Source organism: Coffea arabica, chromosome 3e (assembly GCF_036785885.1).
Source record: "Coffea arabica cultivar ET-39 chromosome 3e, Coffea Arabica ET-39 HiFi, whole genome shotgun sequence".
NCBI lineage: Eukaryota > Viridiplantae > Streptophyta > Magnoliopsida > Gentianales > Rubiaceae > Coffea > Coffea arabica.
In genome coordinates this window covers 12,858,916-12,879,089 of record NC_092315.1, presented here as the reverse complement: position 1 = coordinate 12,879,089, position 20,174 = coordinate 12,858,916, and the positions used below count along the sequence as shown (strand labels likewise).

The window sequence follows — 20,174 nt, the reverse complement described above, 5'->3', positions numbered from 1 at the left end:
GAAACCCTAAACTAGAATTTCCGCACCAAACCAGAAATTTTCCGCAACCAATCATATCCAACATATACCAACTTCATTTTACACTATAACAAACCATCAATCCATGACTAAGCAATAATTACTATATAAAAACAGAAAAATCAAAAATAAATAAAAAATCCATCAAAACTCCACTTCCAACCATCAGACCTACTACAAATCAACATATTTAGCCACAAAAGCCACTAATTAGACATTATTAGAATCAAAGGAAAGGTTCCTTAGTTACTTACCTTGCCAACCCAAGAAAAGACCCAACTTAGCACCATTTTCTTCCAAACCACTTCACAACCAACCTCACTACTACTAAACTAAGGGTTTTTATGGAGGAATTCAAGTTTAATCGGTTGGATTGGGAGATTGAGCAAGATTATCAGCAAAAGAGTTGAAGGTTTCTTTTCTTTTCTTCCTAGAGAGAGCCGGCCAAAGACGCTTGAAATAAGAATGATTTTTGGGTCAATTTTGATATATGGTAAAGGTAAAGTTAAATGGTCAAAATCCAAGATTAAATAGGATGGTGACACTTGTCACCTTTTAAGCTTAAACTTATCCTCTTGTCTCTCCAATACTAATCCATCTAGGTAATCTCTAATTACCTCTTAACACCTAATAATTTAATTCTGGTATACAAAACTTAATCTAATTGGCCGAATTTGTCGCACTTAACGCCACTAGCGGATCCCACGTCCAATATACACTCTTTATTTCTCATGATCTAACTTATATTAGAAAAATGATTTAAAAACTATATTTACTTATAAAAATCTCGGACAAATCAATATAATAGGGTATAGTGACGAAAATGCATGCGAGAAAATAAAATAACGTATTATGAAATAAAGAAAATTTCCGGGTCCTCACACTCTCTCCCCCTTAAAGAAATTTCGTTCTCGAAATTCTCCTCATACCACAATCTATCTAGAGAGAAATCGTAATAATGCTATGACTAAAACGCCATGCTAAGAAAATCTGTGAAGACATAAGGAGAATACACTCAAAATATCAGGTACTAGATCTACTACTTTTATCGAGAATACACTCATTACATAGGGGTTGCATACACATCGTTCCATAAATACAATTATTTCAGCTAACACATCACTACATGCCGACTTTAACTATTACAGCAGCTTCACATATTACTCAATCAATCATCAAGTACTAAGATCACATTCCACTTACTAGACAATCAAACTCCACAGTCCGGCATCCTATACTTAAAGTTTAAGATACACTACAAAGATCTAGAGCCTAAACTCTGATACCACCTGTGACAGCCTCACCTCCCCCTAAGGCGAACCAAAGGGTTCGGCGAGCCGCCTGCCCAACTCTCGTCGGGACTCACTACAAAACTCAAGCATGAATATAATCGATGGTTTTTAAAAACTCAAACGGAGTATGTTATATCCACCAGTCCAACATATCAAAGTACAAGTCCAATACTTCATCTAAATTTTCATAATAATAACTTAAGTACAATCCTTATGTTTGCAATTCAAATCATTCTTACAAAAGTATAATCCCCAAAATATCATGAGATTTACATTCACTTCAACCACAAGTACATCATACCATAAAGTTCACAAATCTTTCAAAATAACCATTACATTCCACAATGAAAATCAATCACAACCCAAATAAAGGATAATCCACGGTACTCCAAATCCTTGTGCTTGAGTAACTATCCTTCTCGAGTCCTGCATAGAACTAAAATGTTTTTGGGGGTGAGCTGAAGCTCAATGAGGTTTCAAAAGGGAAAATCAAGTATTTATAAACTAGTGCGTAAGTGCTACTTTGAAAACACATGTAGAAGTAGTGCTTTTGCTGGTAACTTTACTATGAGTACAACTCATAAATCATTTAAAATCACTAACGTACATTTGGAATGAATGACCATATAAATATATTGTCATGAATTTTAGTCTAACAAATAGTGGCTCGTCCGACTAGAAGAACATTACAAGGATTGCTTCGTCTCAGAGATTAATGCTCATGAGGAGTCTTACCCGAGAAATGTCAACTAGGAGAGCAATTACAATATTAATAGTAAAGCAAACACAAACGGATACAGTACTCGGTCCACTTCCCGTCCTTATAACTCCCATCGGTAACTCCTTCGATTGACTGGCCATCACCTTATCCCTCCAGCGGTAATACTCGAGTATACCAAAATACAGTGCCCAGGGTTATCAACCTATCCGACCGAGTCCACTTCTGGCTCGAATAGGTGATAACGAAGGGGGGAAAGGCCTTGTTCAGCCGATGTGATAAAGTACACATGGCCTACAGCATACACAAATAACATATAAACAACGAAATATTGAACAGTTAAGTGATACAGTAACAGTTAGGTCGAGTGCGATAAAGTACACACTTACCTAGGAATAAGTATTTATCATTCAAGTGAACAAGATTCATCAAGTATTTGACCACTTAGCCATGTAAGGAGCACTTATCAAGTCACATCACGTATATATATATGCAATTATACAAACAGTGGTTATAAAAGCTCGAGAAGCAATTTTTTTTGTGCAAAACAGTTCGGAATCCCTCACCGTAATCCGGAGCAAAGCAAGAGCAAAAGCAAGAAATTAAAAGAGCTTCTCGGTGTCCTCTGGATCACCTGAGATTAATCACAATCACGAATTACCTAGATGCTCAATCAAGGCGAATAAAAGAAAATCTTTTAGATACACACACTCAAGAGCCTCAAGCTCAAACAAATCGAAATAGGAAGTTTTCACTTAATCATTGGAATAATAACCAAAAGGAATTTAAAAGTCCCATTTCTGAGTTAAATCGTGGCAAGGACTATCAATTTCAAAAGAAGAGTAAAATGCTTAATTTGGCACGGAAATCGAGAAAGGAGAAAAATGTGTTCGTACTAGAAAATTTTCAATAATAGCCCAAGTGCTTGAATATAAGTGAAAAATCATGTTTTCTAAACTTACGAAGTCAAAGTTTCCAAACAATCACTTTTTCCATAATAAATATGGAAGTTAAAGTTCTAACTTTCAAATAGGAAATTTAGTGAAATTTCTCAAGGATTTCTCTAGTTAAAATGCTCAAGGCCAAATTTTCAAGTATTTCGGTTTATCGAAACCGACATTCAAAATAAAGTTCCAAATTATAAGTGAGCACGTTTTCACCATAAAAATAAGTTTGGAATATCCCAAGAGTCTCAAAAGAGTGACCTAAGCTCTTAAAAGAGCAAGCAGGTTCAAATCGGAAAATTTCACTTTTACGCGTGAAACTTTGAAAAATCGGTCTGGAAGTTCAGAAAGTCCAAAAATGTAAAATTTTACACCGTCGGACACTTCATGCGAAACATAACAACTTTGTAGAAGACTGTTATCCAAAAGTCAAATCAAAAGCAAGTTAATTTTTCAAGTGAAATTTCTGTTCATAGAAGATAGGGCAAAACAGTCCCCACTTTTCCAATAACCTTGGATTTTTGTCAAAAATCATAGAATCAAAACCAGCCTTTGAAATTTGATATGTGTTCCATTCCAGTTTTCAAAAAAAAATGAACGGAACTTTATTCCGACGTTCCTAGCTCAAGAAATAAAAGTTTGAAGTTCGCACAAGCTTAAGGACTGATGAGCTTTGTTTTCCAGAATTTTCAATTCTGACACACTTCAGCAAAAAGGCCATATCTGGCTCTATATTTACTCAAATCAGGAATGGTTGGTGGCATTGAAAACTAGATTCACAAGGTTACATTTATACAGAAGAAATTGTTTTCAATATCCAAACCCAAGTGGTTCAAAAATCAGCAACAAGTTGCAATTTCTGGACTGTCCTCGGGTGAACAGTGGCTGTCAATTAGCAAACTTTCAAGACTCACCACGGATCACTCGGGATGAACTAGAAAATGAGCTTAGTACCATTTTAAAGCTATAAGAGTCTAGTTTCAAATTCCACAAGTAGCACTCGATTTTGATCAACGAACAAAATGTTATATCTACACAAATGTTGCTGGTCAGAAAATTCTGGAGCTTGTTCCAGTTTGCTTCTTTACTTGTAACTCAAAATTTAACCAACCATTTGGGTTGATTTTTGGTAGACAACCACAATACACACAGCACAACATATCTACATCAATTTGGAAGCTCAATTAGCACCAGAAAATTTTCGAAATTACAGGGCAGCAGCAAACAAGAAGTCGGGCAGTAAGTCAGAAATTTTCCAGGGTTGTGACCAAACTTTGCGTGCAATTTTGGTGTACCAAATCAAAGGGTTTTTGGCTGAAATTTTGTACACTTAAAGCTCAACATATCAGCACTCAAATGGACTGAAAAAAAGGCACGAAAATATGGGCAGAAAAACAGAATAACAAGGTCAAGAATTTCGGTCAGTAGTCCTCCTTTCTCTCAATTTCCCTCTTTTCTCTTCCTCTTCTAGTTTCTACCATTATAACTCATCAAAATCACACTCACACACACATTAACATCTTAACAGCCCTCAAACAACAATGGTGGGAGTTCATAAAACCCACATCAACCAACCAAATTCAACTAATAACAACAATTCTTCAGAGCTACAAATGAACCAAGAAAGCAAGGATTTTGTGTGTTACCTCTTGGAGCTATGAAACCTAACAAAATCAGAATTTTCCTTCCCAAATTTCACCACCATCAACCACCCAATCCACCCTCAAAGCCACAAAATCAGCTCCTCCACTTAGCTAGGATGAAAACCCACAAGTTGATGAGGAACTTTGATGGATTAGGTGCAAGGTTTGAGCAGAAAAATTGGAGAGCTCTTCTTCCTTTATTTTTTTACTTGTGAGGGCCGAATTTAGAGAGAGAAAGATGAGAGAGATTGTTTCAGAATTTTTTAAGTGTGTTTTTGGGGAGAAAAGGAAGCTTAAAGGCTAAGTTTTCAAGGTCAAACCTCGCTAGGCCCGAATAGGGTTTTGCGCGACCACTTTTCGTGCTCGTTTGCTACTTTTGTATACTAAACCTCCGAGGTAATTCCTCTAGTGCATTAATAGTCATTCTTAGTAGTCTAATATCAAATTCTTAAATCTCCAATTAAACAGATTAATGCGCCTGTCGGGGCCATTTCGGCACGCAGGCGCACAAGAGTCGAACTTAAGGAATTCTCGCTCGAACTTTGAAACTTCAACTTATTCGACTCTAAAACTTTAAAATATGATAATTCAAGTATATATAACAATCAAAATCACCATAAACAATTCAACTCGAATAAATTTGGTCATTAAAATAATAATTGTTTAAAGAACCAATTGTTTAGACTCATTTTCAAGAAATTCATGCAATTTGGGAAAACTTGAGTAACTCACATGCAAAAATACTTTTAAATGACCAATTTAAGAATATTTTGCAATAATTAAAATATGAGTCCTCACATCCTTGACAATGTTTACAAGTTGCATGGCTTACTAGAGTCCATTATTTCTGATAGAGATAAGATTTTCATCAGCAGATTCTGGCAAGAACTGTTCAATAAGTTGGGAATAAGCCTACATTATAGTTCTTCTTATCACCATCAATCTGATGGGCAAAGTGAGAGGGTGAACCAATGCTTGGAGAACTACCTCAGAAGCATGTGCAGTGAACATCCCACACACTGGAGCAGCTGGTTACCAACAGCTGAACTCTGGTACAATACTAATTTTCATACCAGCTTGCAAGTCTCTCCATTTGAATAGAGCTGTTAAACGAACCGAGCTGTTCGTTAGTTCGGTTCGTTTCGGCTCGTTCGTGTTCGTTAAAGGCTCGTTCGAAAGCCTTAAACGAACCGAACACGAACGAATTTTTGTGTTCGTTTAATAATCGAGCGAACACGAACATGTTCGCTAATTTTAACGAACGTTCGCGAACAAGGACATAATTGTCATTTGACAAATTTTAGGATTACTCATAAGAAATTCTAAAACTTTCCCCTTCCCTTTCCAGCCTTACTTTTGTTTTCATTCCCCGTTGGCCGCTGCTGAAAGTCCAAACTGAAAGCTCCGCTGCTGTCCAAAGTTCTAGACTTTCTACCGTCCATAGTCCAAACTGATAAGCTCCGCTGCTGTTCTAGACTGATAAGAGAGAGAGACCACTGTTGTTCCAACTTCCAAACTGATAAGAGAGAGACCGGAGTTTCAGTTGCCCCAATCAACATCTTTGGTGGCTGGCTGACTTCGGAGATCGCGTGCCTCCCTCCTTTGATTCGGTATGATTTTTCACAGATCTATGATTTATGTTTCTCAATCTGGAATTTTTTGAATTCATTAGATCAAATTTGATTGCAAGCTTGAAGGGTCAAAGTTTTAGCACTAACGCTAGCCAAATTGTCCCTCACGTGATGTCTTCAGCTGTAGTTTCGTCTTTTGGCATCTAATACTTGAAATCTTGGAATAATGTAATATTTCTTGTGCATATCATTTCCTTTTTTTACTTTCATCAAGACACATTCATTAATCTGTCAAAACTGGCGCATGATGATTTAAGACATCAAGGCAGTAGCAGCAAGCAGCAAAGCATTTTTTTTCCTTCCATTTCCGTGCTTGTGAGCTTCAAGCTGCTAAATCAATAGCTAGAGATCTCAGAATGGAAACTTGATGCAGAGAAAGTAAAATTATATGACAAGTAAACCACTGGATGGATTAAGTTTGATGTGAACAATGGATTGAGGGGTTAGGGACATAATTCTAAGTCTAAGATTTCTGGTTTTGTTTGACCGAATTTTTCATGGTATGGGAAATGATGATGATGATGAACAAGGGTGGAAAAGATAGAAAAAAAAATGAAATACCTGTAGCGGTGGTGGAAATTTTCAATGTTTGTCATTCTTAATTCCTCTATATGCATGTATGATGTCTAGTTCCTTTTGATTGATATTTTTAAAACTGATTGAAAACTTTTATAGTTGATTATTACTCTATTCTTTGCAGAGTCTTGGGGAAAAAAATTCGAATGCCTTGGTCCACCTAGCTCTTTTCAACTACAATGAATTTGGTCCAGTCACTTCATTTTCTTTGCCGTGGCTGATGGATTCAAATGGATAGATGAAGTGGATGTAGTTATAGTCAAATTGTGAAGTGGAGCAAATTTGTACTTGTCTTATGGCTGAATTTTTATATTTGAAGGACAAATTACTTTGTTTTATTTGTTGTTTTTATGTTAATGTTGGTTATGCAGTTAATGAATAATGGAATTTAGTCATTTAGTATTTTAATTATTTTTTAGGATGATTAATGATTTGTGTGGCATATTTAAGGCCTAGAATAATCTGGATTCGAACTTTTCGAACGTGTTCGCGAACGGCTCGTTTATGTTAAACGAGTCGAACACGAACACGAACACGAATACGAACTTTACTTAACCAGCCAAACACGAACACAGGTTTAGAGTTCGAAACTTAACGAACGAATACGAACGGAGTTCGAATCACTTAACGAACAGAGCTCAAACATGAGATACTCGGTTCGTTTCGGTTCGTTTACAGCTCTACATTTGAAGCACTGTACGGATACAAGCCAAACCACATTCCTCTAGGGCCTTTCCATGACAGTGTCATACCTACTGTAGCTATCATGTTGTAGGATAGACTCCAAGCTCTATCTCTCATCAAAGAGAACTTGGCCAAGTGATGAGGAGGTCGAGAGAGCTATCCAAGTGGAGCAAGTGAAGGTACCATTGGGGCCTATGACACGAGCTCGCGTGAAGAGATTGAATGAGACACTACAAACATTGGTTCGTGCGGCCCGAGAGTCAAGTGGAGAGTCAAAGGCCATCGAGGGTCTCAACGAAACTAGGCTCGTTGTCCTAGTCTCGGCCGTCACTGAAGATTAGAAGTCCAAGATTCGGCTAAGGGGGTCCATAGCCCATTATTAGTTTAGTAGGGTGTAATAAAGAGATCTAGGCCATGTGGACCGTAGGTCCAATAGCTCTTTTAGTTAGTTAACGAGTTAGTCCCTACGCTGAGCTAGTTCGGGGGTCTCGCTGACCGGTCAACGAGTCGGGGGTCCAGGGGGCGACACGCCCCGGTGGGGGCTCAGGGGCAACGCCCCCGGACCTTACGGTACGTATGTTGTGTCGCTAGTGTCAGCCCAAAGAGAAGCCCAAGGGCTGGCCGAATTTCCTTCATGTTTTCCAAGCTTTGTTGGGTCTTAGTCACTACTACAAATAGCCTTAAGTCATTGTTTACATTCAGTTTTTGATGATTAATAAAATTACATTGAGAGTTCTCTCAAAGCTTCATTGAAGCGCCTTGAATACCTTAGATTTATATCTTAGGTATTCAATTGACTTATCAATCTAGGACCGCGCTAGATTGTGGCGTCTTCTACAAATACCGAGGTTTGTTGACCACGTGATCAACGGATTTAGGTGATCCACTGCATTCATCGTCTTCAATGTGAGTCTCCACTTTCTAGATCCAGGCCTTTCTGTACGGGTTGCATCACAAAGTTGGTGCCGTTCGTATCACCAAGGCTCAGAAGCGCATGAAGTTTTTTACAGACAGGCATAGGACAGAAAGAACTCTATAGGTGGGAGACTGGGTGTTTCTCAAATTGCAGCTTTATAGGCAACAAACAGTAGCCATTCGAAGGAGTTTGAAGCTCACTGCAAAGTATTATGGGCCTTTCTAAATTGTTGCCAAAGTGGGAGCAGTGGCCTACAAGTTACTACTACCTGAACGAGCTCGAATCCATCCTGTGTTTCATGTTTCCCTATTGAAGAAGAAGATTGGGAACACACAAGCTATTGAAGCTACCCTGCCAGCACTAGATACAGCTGATCAGTGTAAGCTAAAACCTGAGAAAGTCCTCAAGAGGAGAGCTACTATGCGGAATTTGTAGTCGGTTATTCAGTATTTGGTGAAATGGAATCACCTATCGGAGTCAGAGTGTGAGGACCCAAAAATTTTCTTAATTTTATCTTATTTGACTGGCTTATTTAATTATTTATTCACCCATTTTCTCCGAATAATTTATTTCAACCATTTCAAGTTCATTTGTATGGAACAATGTCTCCCTTATGTTTTTAAAACGTTTTGTTAGCAAAATTTATTTTTCAGAGGCTCGTTTAGTAAGAAATAATGAGTACACATTTTTTGAGACAAAATTCGATTCGAGTGTACAATAATCTTGAAAAATTAAGAATGATCAATAGTAGACTAAGAAAAGTTAATTGAGAGATTAGATGTGAGTGAGTTAAAATTAAGCTTATACCGTGCGCGTGTCAAAAGTTTTCCAAAACTCGCGCTGGTACAAACTAATTGGGGATTTGAGGAATTAATACTAGACTCGTGTAAGGGCTCATATTTTTATTCTTAAAATAGTCATTTTTATAATTATTTATCCTAGTACTAGTTACTTATATTATCGTTACAAGAATTTCTTTTAAATTTCACTTTATCGCGCGCGAATTGGAAGTTCGCGTTTTTCGCATCGAATCAACCCAATGAAGATTTAAGAAATTTATTCTAGACTACTAAGAGTGAATAATTATAATGTTAAAAGAAGTACATTAGAAGTTTAGTGCACAAATGAAACAAATCCGAGAGAAAACGGACACGAAACGCGCGCGTGAGTACTATTCATAGTTGACTTTTTTGCAAATTATAACCACAAATCACTTAAGCTTCCAAGGGAAGCTTCATTCATCAGCCATACACTCTCTCTCCTCTCCTCAAGCTTGACCGAACTCCTCCAAGAAAGAAGGAAGAAAACTTTCCACCATTCTTGCACTAATCTTCCTCCATTTCATCTCAAACTTTGCATCCAACTCACAAACCACTTGGGAATTCACTTAAGCTAGAAGAAATACTTCATCTTGGCGGTTTTCTTGGAGCTTTTGGTGCCAAAAATTTCTGGTTTCTCTTAAAGCTAGGAGGTAACCATCCAACACCATCCAGTCTTTCATTCTTGGCTTTAATGGGTTTTATCCTTGGCTTTGAAGCTTGTAGCTTCATTATTATTGTTATTACTTGGATTGGATTGGATTGGTTGAAGTGGACTCTATGAATTCCCACCTTGGTTGTATGGACTGATATGATGATATAATGTTTGGTTTGAGTTGTTTAAGTGTTGTTTAAGATGATTATGGATAGAGAATCGAAGGAAAGATCAAAGGAAATTGCGCAAGAATGCTGGCTGAAATCTGTTCTGTTTTGCCTTGTTTATATTTCAAATTTTTAGTGCTCAAATGACTATGAAACTGATGTATATATGTTGTATATGGTGTGCAAAAATTTTTTACCAAAAATCATTTGAATTAATTGCGAAAAATCTGAAATTTCGAAATGTGAAGAAACCTGGAAAATGTGTTCGGACAGCTTGAACAGTGTCCCTTTGATCGAACATATCTTTTTGTACAGCTGTCAAAATCGAGTTCCGCTATGGCATTTGAAACTAAACAGTTGTAGCTTTCTAACGGTATAAAATTCACTTTCTGGTTAGAAATGAGTGAGCCGTAGTGAGTCAGCAAAGTTGCTGCCCTGTTCTGTTGGCCTATCCGAGAGAAAGGTAGAAGCTGCATTTTGTGGCTCTATTTTCTCTCACTTAGGAATTGATTTTGAAAATGATTTGTTCTGATGAAATGTAGCCTTATGATTCTAGTTTCCAACTCCACCAACCATTCTTAATTCCAAGTTTTATTGAGTGAAATATGGTTCTATTTCCAAACTGCGACAAAACTGAAAAACCCTTCTTTTTGGCTGGCCAACTGATTTGGTTGCTTGTGAGAGGTTTTATTTTGAAATTTTGATGTCAACCAACTATAAATTGCTTATGAAATGTTTCTTGGACCTTGGTTTCACAAATGAACTAAAATGGGACTGATTTCATGGTGCAAAGTGTTTGAAAAGAGAAAGAAAACAAGAGGACAGATTTGCTTTGGGAAATTTCTTGAACTTTGGTAGTTTTGTTAACTACCTTCCCGTACGAGTTTTTACATGAAATTTGATAGAGAAATATCCCTCATATGGGAGTTTAATTGTACCAAATTTGATATTATTCTAAGACTATTTTGATACCCAAATGATGTCCCAAAGTTTACTTTCAAATCTGAAAAATTCACTGTTTAATAGTGAAAATTTACCAACTTTGAGCTACTATATCTTGATGTTCAAAACTTCGAATTTAGTTCCATTTATTGTGTTTGAAACTTTGTTTGGAATTCTTATTGTGTTACAAATTTCAGAGGCTAGTTCACTTCTTGTGAATTTTTCCGAATTCCCAAAGTTTGCCGAAAAACATGATCGAAACTGTCTTATATGCTCAAGTCAACCACTTTGAGCTGAAATTTGAACATCTTCCGTTTAGAATCATGGAAAGATGTCTTCTAGGAACCTTTAGTATTTTGAACCAAGATTCCAGCTGGTATAAATTTTTCCAATTTTGGACCTATTGAGTGCAAGTTTTGATTTTTCTAAATTTGACGTGCAAAACTAAAATTTTTCCGACTCGATAGGAATTGAGTTTTTGGAAACTCTTTGCTATCATTCGATATTGGTTGACCATTTTAAACTTGATTTCATGAAGAAAATTAGTTTTCCTTGTGTTATTAAACCTCACTTTTGAGTCTCGATTTACAAGTAATTAAGCCTCTCTTTCATGATATTTTCTTAATATTGTACAAATGTACAATCTTTCTTGTTAACAAGGGGTTTATAAGTGATAGTGTGTGATAGTAAATTATTATTTGCTCAGGCGCTCAAGGGGACTTTCAAGAGGATCTCGAAGCGGACGCCTAAAAGTTGTTTGAGCAATTACTCCCTACTTTGATTGGTAAGTGTCAAGTGCTAGAGTTGTTGCAATTATGTGAATTGCTTCTTATGGATTAATGATTGATAATTGTTGAGTCGAGTGTGTACTTTATCGCACTCGTTCTCTTTCAACCGATTGTACAACTGAATTGTAATTGATTGACTGAATTGCAACTGATTGACTGCACGTCGTTGGAATGAATCTCCTCGACTTATAACTGAACTGTGGGGACGCCCAAATCTCAATTGGCCGACCTTGCTACTCGAGCTAGCAAGGGCTTGGTCGAGGAGCTTGGTGAACCATGAGATAACTGTAAACATGACCTATTGAGAGATCTTGCTTGGCCTACTCGCGTAGTAGTGCCTTTTATTGAAGTGCGGGCCCGGTGCGGTGTATGGTGGATGGAACTGTGAAATAAGTGGAGTTCTACGGAGTTAAATGCCGACCCGGTTGATGGAGTGTCATCGCGGGAAGGTATTCGATTGAGGTTTGGCGAAGCAAGTGGAACTTAGCTCCTGAAAGTTCCTGTATCCTCATTGAATGTGTTTAATTGAAAATTGTGAATTGCTTGAATGTTACAGCTTTAATTCTTGCTTAAATGCCATTGTTACTTGAACTATGTGTTTTGCATGTTTTCTTGGCCTCACTAAATTTTAGCTCATCCCATTAGATTTGTTTTTTTTAACAGGGGCCGAGATGGAAAGAGTTTTGGAGAAGCTGACTTGAGGCACTTTTGATTAGGGTTTTAAATGTACTGGACTAGACATCTTTTGAAAGTTGTGTATTTTGGGAAAGCGGTTGTATTTCGAAACTTGTGATGTAAGATTGAATATTCATGTATGGAAATGACTTCTTGTCTTTATTTCGACTTCGTTATTAGTCGTTATCCTTAAATTTGAACTGGAATTGTACTGAGTTCTGACGAGAATTGGGCAGGTGTCCCGCCGATACCCTTTGGTACGTCTTAGGGAGAAGTGGGGGCGTCACACAGAGTCATCTTGGGAGGATAAAACCTTCATCAACAAACAATTCCCAGATTTTCAAGCTTGAGGACAAGCTTCACATTAAGGGGGTGGGATTGTCAGGAACTATTATTTTGAAGAATGTCATTTTATTCACATGAAAGTACGTTTTGGCCAAATGCATTGATGGTTGCAAAACTACTTCATTGGACTTAAGCTAACCGTTAGCCATTAAATGTAGTTAGTTAGAAATATTTGCATATATACCCTTGGTTGTGTAACCGAAAGTTGAGTTTTTTTTTTCCGAAACGGAATATTACACACACACACAAATAATGAGAGACATGCAGCAAACATCGGCAAACCGGCCCAAAAGCAATCTAAGGGGGACCCACAAGGAATAAAAACTACCAATTTGGACAATCTTCTCTCTTTCCTCTCTTCTGTTATTTTCTCTCTCTTCTTATCTCCTCATTTCTCTCTATTCTTCCAGGTCAGTTTCTCTCTTTTCTTTGATTTCCAGTGAATATTCCGGCAGATAATCCCCAGGGCCTAACAAGAATATAGTATAGAGTGGTAGTAATGTTGTGTTTGGTGTACCTTTTAATTCATTTATTTTTATCTTTTTCCATTTTTTTTAGCATACTTTATGGTTTTAATTAAGATACATAAATGCAATATAAATTAGAAAAAGAACTCAAATAGTACTCTTTTATGTTTTTAAATTTTTTCATGTAAATATTATAAATAATTCATTTATTATCGTCATCATCATCTTTGATATAACCCCATGCGTAGCACCACAGTCAAAATACTAGTATTCACTTAAATACTTATCACTTAACTTTTTGGTGTCTGTTTAATATCTGTATCATATCTTGTACTCCTTTCAAGAATAAAGACTTTTATTGACTAGTAAGCAAATAGATGATCGATGCAATTTGATTATGGCCCCAAATTACAGAATTTTTGAGCTTGGAGGACTTAATTAGGAGTTCTTGCTGCTTTGGACGCCAATGTAGCGTTAGCTTGCAACAATGACTTTTGGTAGCATTAGCTTGCAACGATGACTTTTGGCCAGACCGAGTTTATCATAGGAATGCCAATTAGCCAAAGACTACCACCAAAATATCGCCGTCCCCCACCTCTCTCTCTCTCCCTCACCTCCCACCCTGCTCCATATCCTTTCCAATTGTGTTACACTTATAAGTATAGAAGTTGTGAAATTTTCCACTAAAAAATTCAGTTCAAGTTCGAATGGCTCAGAAGGATCTGTGAACTCAATTGAATCGAGCTTGAACTTATATACTATTTGGTTGAGTCGAATTTGAACTTAAGAATCTTTACTCATTTGAGTTTGAGCTTGAACTCAAATAGCACTAACAATGATTGAGTTCAATTTCGAGCCTGACACTACTCGAACTCGAATCGGTTCGAATGCACCCCTAATGATATATATAACACTTGAGCTTGCACCTTCTTCTCCTCAATTTTTGTACCTTCTTCATCTTTGTCTAGCTTGGTAGATGTGCACATAGGTGTCCCAACAGGCTTTGAATCCTCCATTCCGAATCTTTTCAGCAACTCCTTGGTGTATTTTGTTTGATTTATAAATGTTCCATCTTGGGTTTGAATCACTTGGAGTCCAAGGAAGAAATTCAGTTCTCCCATCATGCTCATTTCAAATTCTTTTTGCATGATGATGGAAAAGTCCTTGCACAATTTTTCATTAGTAGCACCAAATATGATATCATCCACATATATTTGCACAATCAAAAGATCTTGTGAGCTTTTTTTTGTAAAAAGTGTAGTGTCTACAATACCTCTTTTAAAATCATTTTCAATCAGAAATCCACTCAGACGTTCATACCATGCTCTAGGAGCTTGCTTTAATCCATATAAAGCTTTTGAGAGTTTAAACACGTGATCTGGATAAGATTCATTTTCAAACCAGGAGGTTGGTCAACATAGACTTCTTGATCTATAAATCCATTTAAGAAGGCACTCTTAACATCCATTTGAAATAATTTAAAATTCTTGAAAACATGCAAATGCTAAAAACATTCTTATGGATTCCAACCTGGCTACTGGTGCAAAAGGACTCATCAAAATCTATTCCCTCTTCTTGAGTGTATCCCTTAACCACCAGTCTAGCCTTATTTCTAACAATCTCCCCTTTATCATTCAATTTGTTTCTAAAAATCCATTTAGTGCCAATGATAGGATGGCCTTGTGGTCTGGCAACTAGAGTCCAAACTTTGTTTCTTTCAAATTGGATTAACTCTTCTTCCATAGCTAAAAATCAGTGCTCATCATTCAAAGCATCAACAACATTTTAGGTTCAATATGAGATACAAAAGTAAGATTATCTATCAGGTGTCTCAGAGGAACGAGTCCTGACCTTTTCAAAAGGATCACCAATTATAAGCTCCCTGGGATGATTATGAGCAAATTTCCAGGCTCTTGAAAGATCATTAGGAATAGTGGTATCTATATTATTCACTTCTTCAGCTGGACTGACCTGAGCATCATTATCCTTTGAATCAGTTTCTGGTGAGGCAGAGTCATGGTCATTGATTGCTAGCTTCTTTAGTCCTTCTTGAACACCTGTGTCATCATCTTCACCACAACTCATTGAAATGTCACCATTAGATTCATCAAAATAATGTGTATAGCCTCCTCTATAATCAATGTTCTACGATTATAAACCTCTGAAACCTCTTTTGTTTTCACAATATCCCAAGAAAATTCTCTCATCAGATTTTTTGTCAAACTTTCCAAGATGTTCCTTGATATTCAAAATGAAACATTTACAACCAAATACTTTAAAGTAACCAACAACAGGCTTGTCAAACATAAGCTCATAGGAGGTTTTGTTCAAAATTGGTCTTAGGAGAACTCTGTTCATGGTATAACAGGCTGTGTTTATGGTTTCAGCCCAAAAATATTTTGGGTAAACTGCATTCACTGAGCATGGTTCTGGCAGTCTCTTGGAGAGTTCTATTTTTTCTTTCTACAACTCCATTTTGTTGGGGGGCTCTAGCAATAGAGAATTCATGAGTAATGCCATTATGATCACAAAATTCTGGAAAATCACAGAACTTGAATTCTGACCCATTATCACTTCTAATCCTAACAATTTTCAAGCCAAGCAGATTTTGCACTTTAGCAAACAATGAAGTAAAATTCTTAAAGGCATCATCTTTATGAGCAAGAAATAACACCCAAGTATATCTAGAGTAATCATCAACAATCACAAAATAATATCTCTTACCACCAAAGCTTGCAGTTTGTGTAGGACCAAACAGGTCAAGGTGCAAAAGTTCAAGTAGTTCTGAAGTAGACACACATTTCTTGGATTTAAAAGATACCTTGACTTATTTTCCAAATTGGCAAGCATCACATATCCGGTCTTTTTCGAATTTGATTTTCGGGAGACCTCTAATAAGATCCTTTTTAGAGATTTCCTTCAGCAAATCCATGTTGAAGTGACACAGTCTTCTATGCCATAACCATGGGTCCTCATTTGCTACTTTGAGACATTTGAGATAGGAGAAATCAATTTTTTCAAGAATAACTACATAGACATCATTAACCCTTTTTTCTTTGAAAATAATGTTGAACTTTGAGTCAAATATGAGACATTCAAGCTTTTTAAACAATACAAACAGATTCCTATCACACAGTTGGCTAACACTTAATAAATTGTAGCTCAGATTATCAACGAGAAGAACATTGTGGATAGAGGTTTTACCATTCTTACCAACATCACCAATACCAACAGTTTTGGCTTTGTTATCATCTCCAAACGTTACCTTTCCACTTGCTTTTCGCTTGAGTTTAACGAATTGTGATGCATCACCAGTCATATGTCTTGAACATCCACTATCAATGAACCATTTTGATTCTTTAGCAATGTTATCCTGATTCACCTACACACATAAACCCACAGGATAATACTTGGTACCCTTTACATGTTGGGTCCTTGAGAGTTAGTCTTATGTCTAACAATCCACATGCATCTCATGCCATTCCTCATGTTTTTCTTAACATAACAGTTGCTATTCATGTGACCAAATTGACAACAAAAATTACATACTGACATCGAATCAATCAAATGAACAGGTTTGATGAATCTGACTTGCCTTCTCCTGTGGATTGCAAACTCATTGGCATTTTGATTCAGTCTTATTTTTTTTATGCTCAAGACACTCGTTTTGTCGAAAAAGATTTGCATTATCTTGTATAAGAAAGCTAATTTTTTGCTTTAGTTCCTTGTTTTTAACATAGGATTCTTTCAGGCTGTTATGCATTTTTTCTAGAAAAGAATTAACATCATCATCAGATTCACTATCACTGTCGATTTGAGAGTTGCATTGTGTTACCTCTTCATCTCCAATGGCCATGAAAGCCACTTGAGCAGATTCCTCTTCTTCTTCAACTTCACCTTCTGAGTTGCAATCATTCCAGGTAATCTGGAAATTGTTGAACTTTGATTTTCGTTCAACCTTATTCTCCTTCTTTTTCTTCATTGGACACTCATTCGCATAGTGTCCTGGTTGGCTACATTCGAAACACTTATCAGTCAACTTCTTGTTGAACTCCAGTTTCCCTCTGTTTCTGAAGTCATTAGACTGATTTGGTAAGGAATAGCTGGATCCGCCTTTTCTGAATCTTCTCTTGTTGAGAAATCTTTTGAAACCTCTTGTGATGAGTGCAATATCACTGTCATCACCTTCCAAATCATTTTCATCCTGTGAGGCTGTTTCATCTTCGTCTTGTGAAGCTTTCAGAGTAATACTCTTTCTTACTTTTGTGTCTTCTTCATCCGGCATCTTAGATTTAAGTTTCAGTTCGTAAGAAGTTAGAGAGTTAATCAGAGATTCAATGGATAAGGTATTTAGATCCTTGGCTTCCTCAATGGCAGTCACTTTGCTTTTCCAGTCATTTGATAGAGCATTCAGAATTTTTCTGTTCTTCTCACCTAGAGAGTACTCCTTCTCAAGCACCTCTAAATCCTTGATTAGATCATTGAATCTACAATACATTTTGTCAATGTTTTCATGAGACTCCATCTTAAAAGATTCATAATTAGTGATCAGAATGAATTTCTTTTGTTCTCTCACATTCTCGCTTCCCTCATGGATCTTTCTAAGTTTATCCCAAATTTCTTTTGCAGATCTGCAGCCTTTGACTCTAATAGGCTCATTTGAGTCCAATGCAGTGTATAAAACGTTCATGGCCTTAGCATTTAGAGTGAGATGAATTCTATCTTTAGCAGTCAGCTCACTTCTGGCCTTTTGTCTCGACCTATGAGTAGTTTCATCAATAATAGTTGCGTCATATGGACCTTCACTAACAATAAACCACAACTCAATATCAATTGATTGTAAGAATATAATCATCCTTTCCTTCCAACTCACATAGTTTGATCCATTGAACATTGGAGGTCTAGTAACAGATTGTCCCTCAAACAACATGGCATTGTTGGTTGTCATATCTACTCCCAAGCCGATTGAACTTAATCTCTAGGAGACCAAACTCTGATACCAATTGTAAGGATCGAAAACAACCTAAGAGGGGGGTGAATTAGGTTTACAAAAAAATAGCTAAGATATAGGTCACTTTTCTTCACGGCCTACTTTTCTTTTCTCAAAGACCACCCAATGGATCAGATTACACGAAAGCACAGGTATTCGTAAGATGAAGAGGAGAACAGTTTATATAGAAAAACTGTAAACGAAAATAGTGAAACAAACCAGGTTTCAAGCTCTACTGGAGTTTGAACAGCACTTTTATATACCAGGTTACTTCAAGTTGAACAATCTTGCAACCAATATTCTGTGTACAAGGGAAGGATCACTTCCTTCTTGCCCCAACCTACACTTGGTCAAGCAAGGAAGTTTTACAAACAAACGAAAAACCCTCTCAATGCTACACTATTGAAGAAGCTGTGTCACACTTGAAAAACTACAAGAGAATTGCACAAGCTAAGAATACAAATGTTCCTTTGGAGTTTTCTAACACTTGAATCACTCACAATCTGATGTAGACTTGATGTGCAAAGTTGGCCTGAGATGGTTGACTTTGTTCTTTTTATAGGAGACCAGAAAATTCTTCAATCAATGCTGTCAACGGGTAGAAGGCAACTGAAGAGTCAACTAGCCGTTGGTGCTGTCGGACGTCCGATGTTCAGTTTTTATGCATCCGAACGAGATCAATGAGTTCTGGAAGTTTTCTTGAATCTCTTAGGACTTCCGATCCCTGATCATCATGCGTCCGAGGGTAAGATGCACATTTGAAATTTTCCTCTTCAATTCCTTCAGACGGCCGATGTGTCCAGAGTGTTGTGTCCGAAGTGCAGCAACGCTTGTCGGACGTCCGATACTCAGGTGTTGAGCGTCCGATCGTGATCAGTAATTGTAGAAGCCCTGGCTTGTCTTCTTCGGACGTCCGAGTCTGAGTTCTTTACACGTCCGAAGATACTCAAAGAATGTCGGACGTCCGATACTCTCCTTTTGTGCGTCCGACAACTTCCTCAGCACTTTCATCCTTTTTGATCTTCTTTTATTTGCTTTAAGTCCACAGACCTGTTTAGTGTTATTTCTGAAAAGGATCTCTACAAAGAATATTAGTAACATCCATTTGTTTTGTAATCATCAAAAGATGTGAATTGAGATAAACACATAGCAAGGTAGACAAAGTCCAATTAACTATTTCAATTTGACCATCAGTTTGTGGATGACTAGATGTAGAAAATAGCAACTTAGTACCTAGCTTAATCCACAAGATTTTTCAAAAGTAGCTAAGAAATTTAACATCTCTATCAAATACAATGGTTCTAGAAATACCATGCAAACGTACTATTTCCTTGAAGAACAAATTAGCCACATGTTTAGCATCATTGGTTTTATGACATGGAATAAAATGCGTCATTTTGAAAACCAATCAACAACAACATAAATAGAATCATTATCTTTCTTAGAGCAAGGCAAGCCATGGGTGAAGTCCATGGATGAATCAATCGACGGTGCACTTGGAAAAGTTAATGGAGTATAAAGACCACAAGGGTTTACCTTGGAATTTGCTTGATGGCAAGTAACACACCTTTCAACCAAACATTCAACATCACATCTCATTCATGGCCAATAGAAGTGTTCTTGCAGAAATAGTAAGTTTTGGCCCAAAGTGCCCCATTAGTCCTCCACTGTGTGACTCTCAAACCAAAAAACTCCTTAAGAAACATACAAGAATACAAAGTTTATCTTTATGGAACAAGAATCCATAGGCAATGAAATAATAATCTTGGGCAGCTTGCTTACAAGAGTTATAAATCTCGGTAAAATTAAAATTGTTAGTGTAATTCCTTAATGCATTCAAATCCTAATAATTTAGTATCAAAAAGAGTTATTAAGGAATACCTACGCAAAAGTGCATCGGTGACC

General features: G+C 37.0%; 1 protein-coding gene and 1 long non-coding RNA gene across 2 annotated transcripts; one reads left to right on the top strand and one right to left on the bottom strand.

The window, feature by feature from the left end:
• Positions 1-1,479: 1,479 nt before the first annotated feature.
• Positions 1,480-4,934, bottom strand: LOC113736493 (uncharacterized). Its single transcript, XR_003459725.2, has 3 exons — positions 4,619-4,934; positions 2,595-2,662; positions 1,480-1,746 (listed from the first exon to the last, which is right to left on the bottom strand). It is a non-coding gene; the product is annotated as an uncharacterized lncRNA (long non-coding RNA).
• A 467-nt stretch (positions 4,935-5,401) lies between these two features.
• LOC140038391 (uncharacterized) lies at positions 5,402-8,857 on the top strand. The gene is made up of 3 exons (XM_072083731.1): positions 5,402-5,667; positions 7,598-7,794; positions 8,661-8,857. Exons 1-3 carry the CDS (start codon positions 5,402-5,404, stop codon positions 8,855-8,857), a joined length of 660 nt encoding a protein of 219 aa, XP_071939832.1.
• The last annotated feature ends 11,317 nt before the right edge of the window (positions 8,858-20,174 follow it).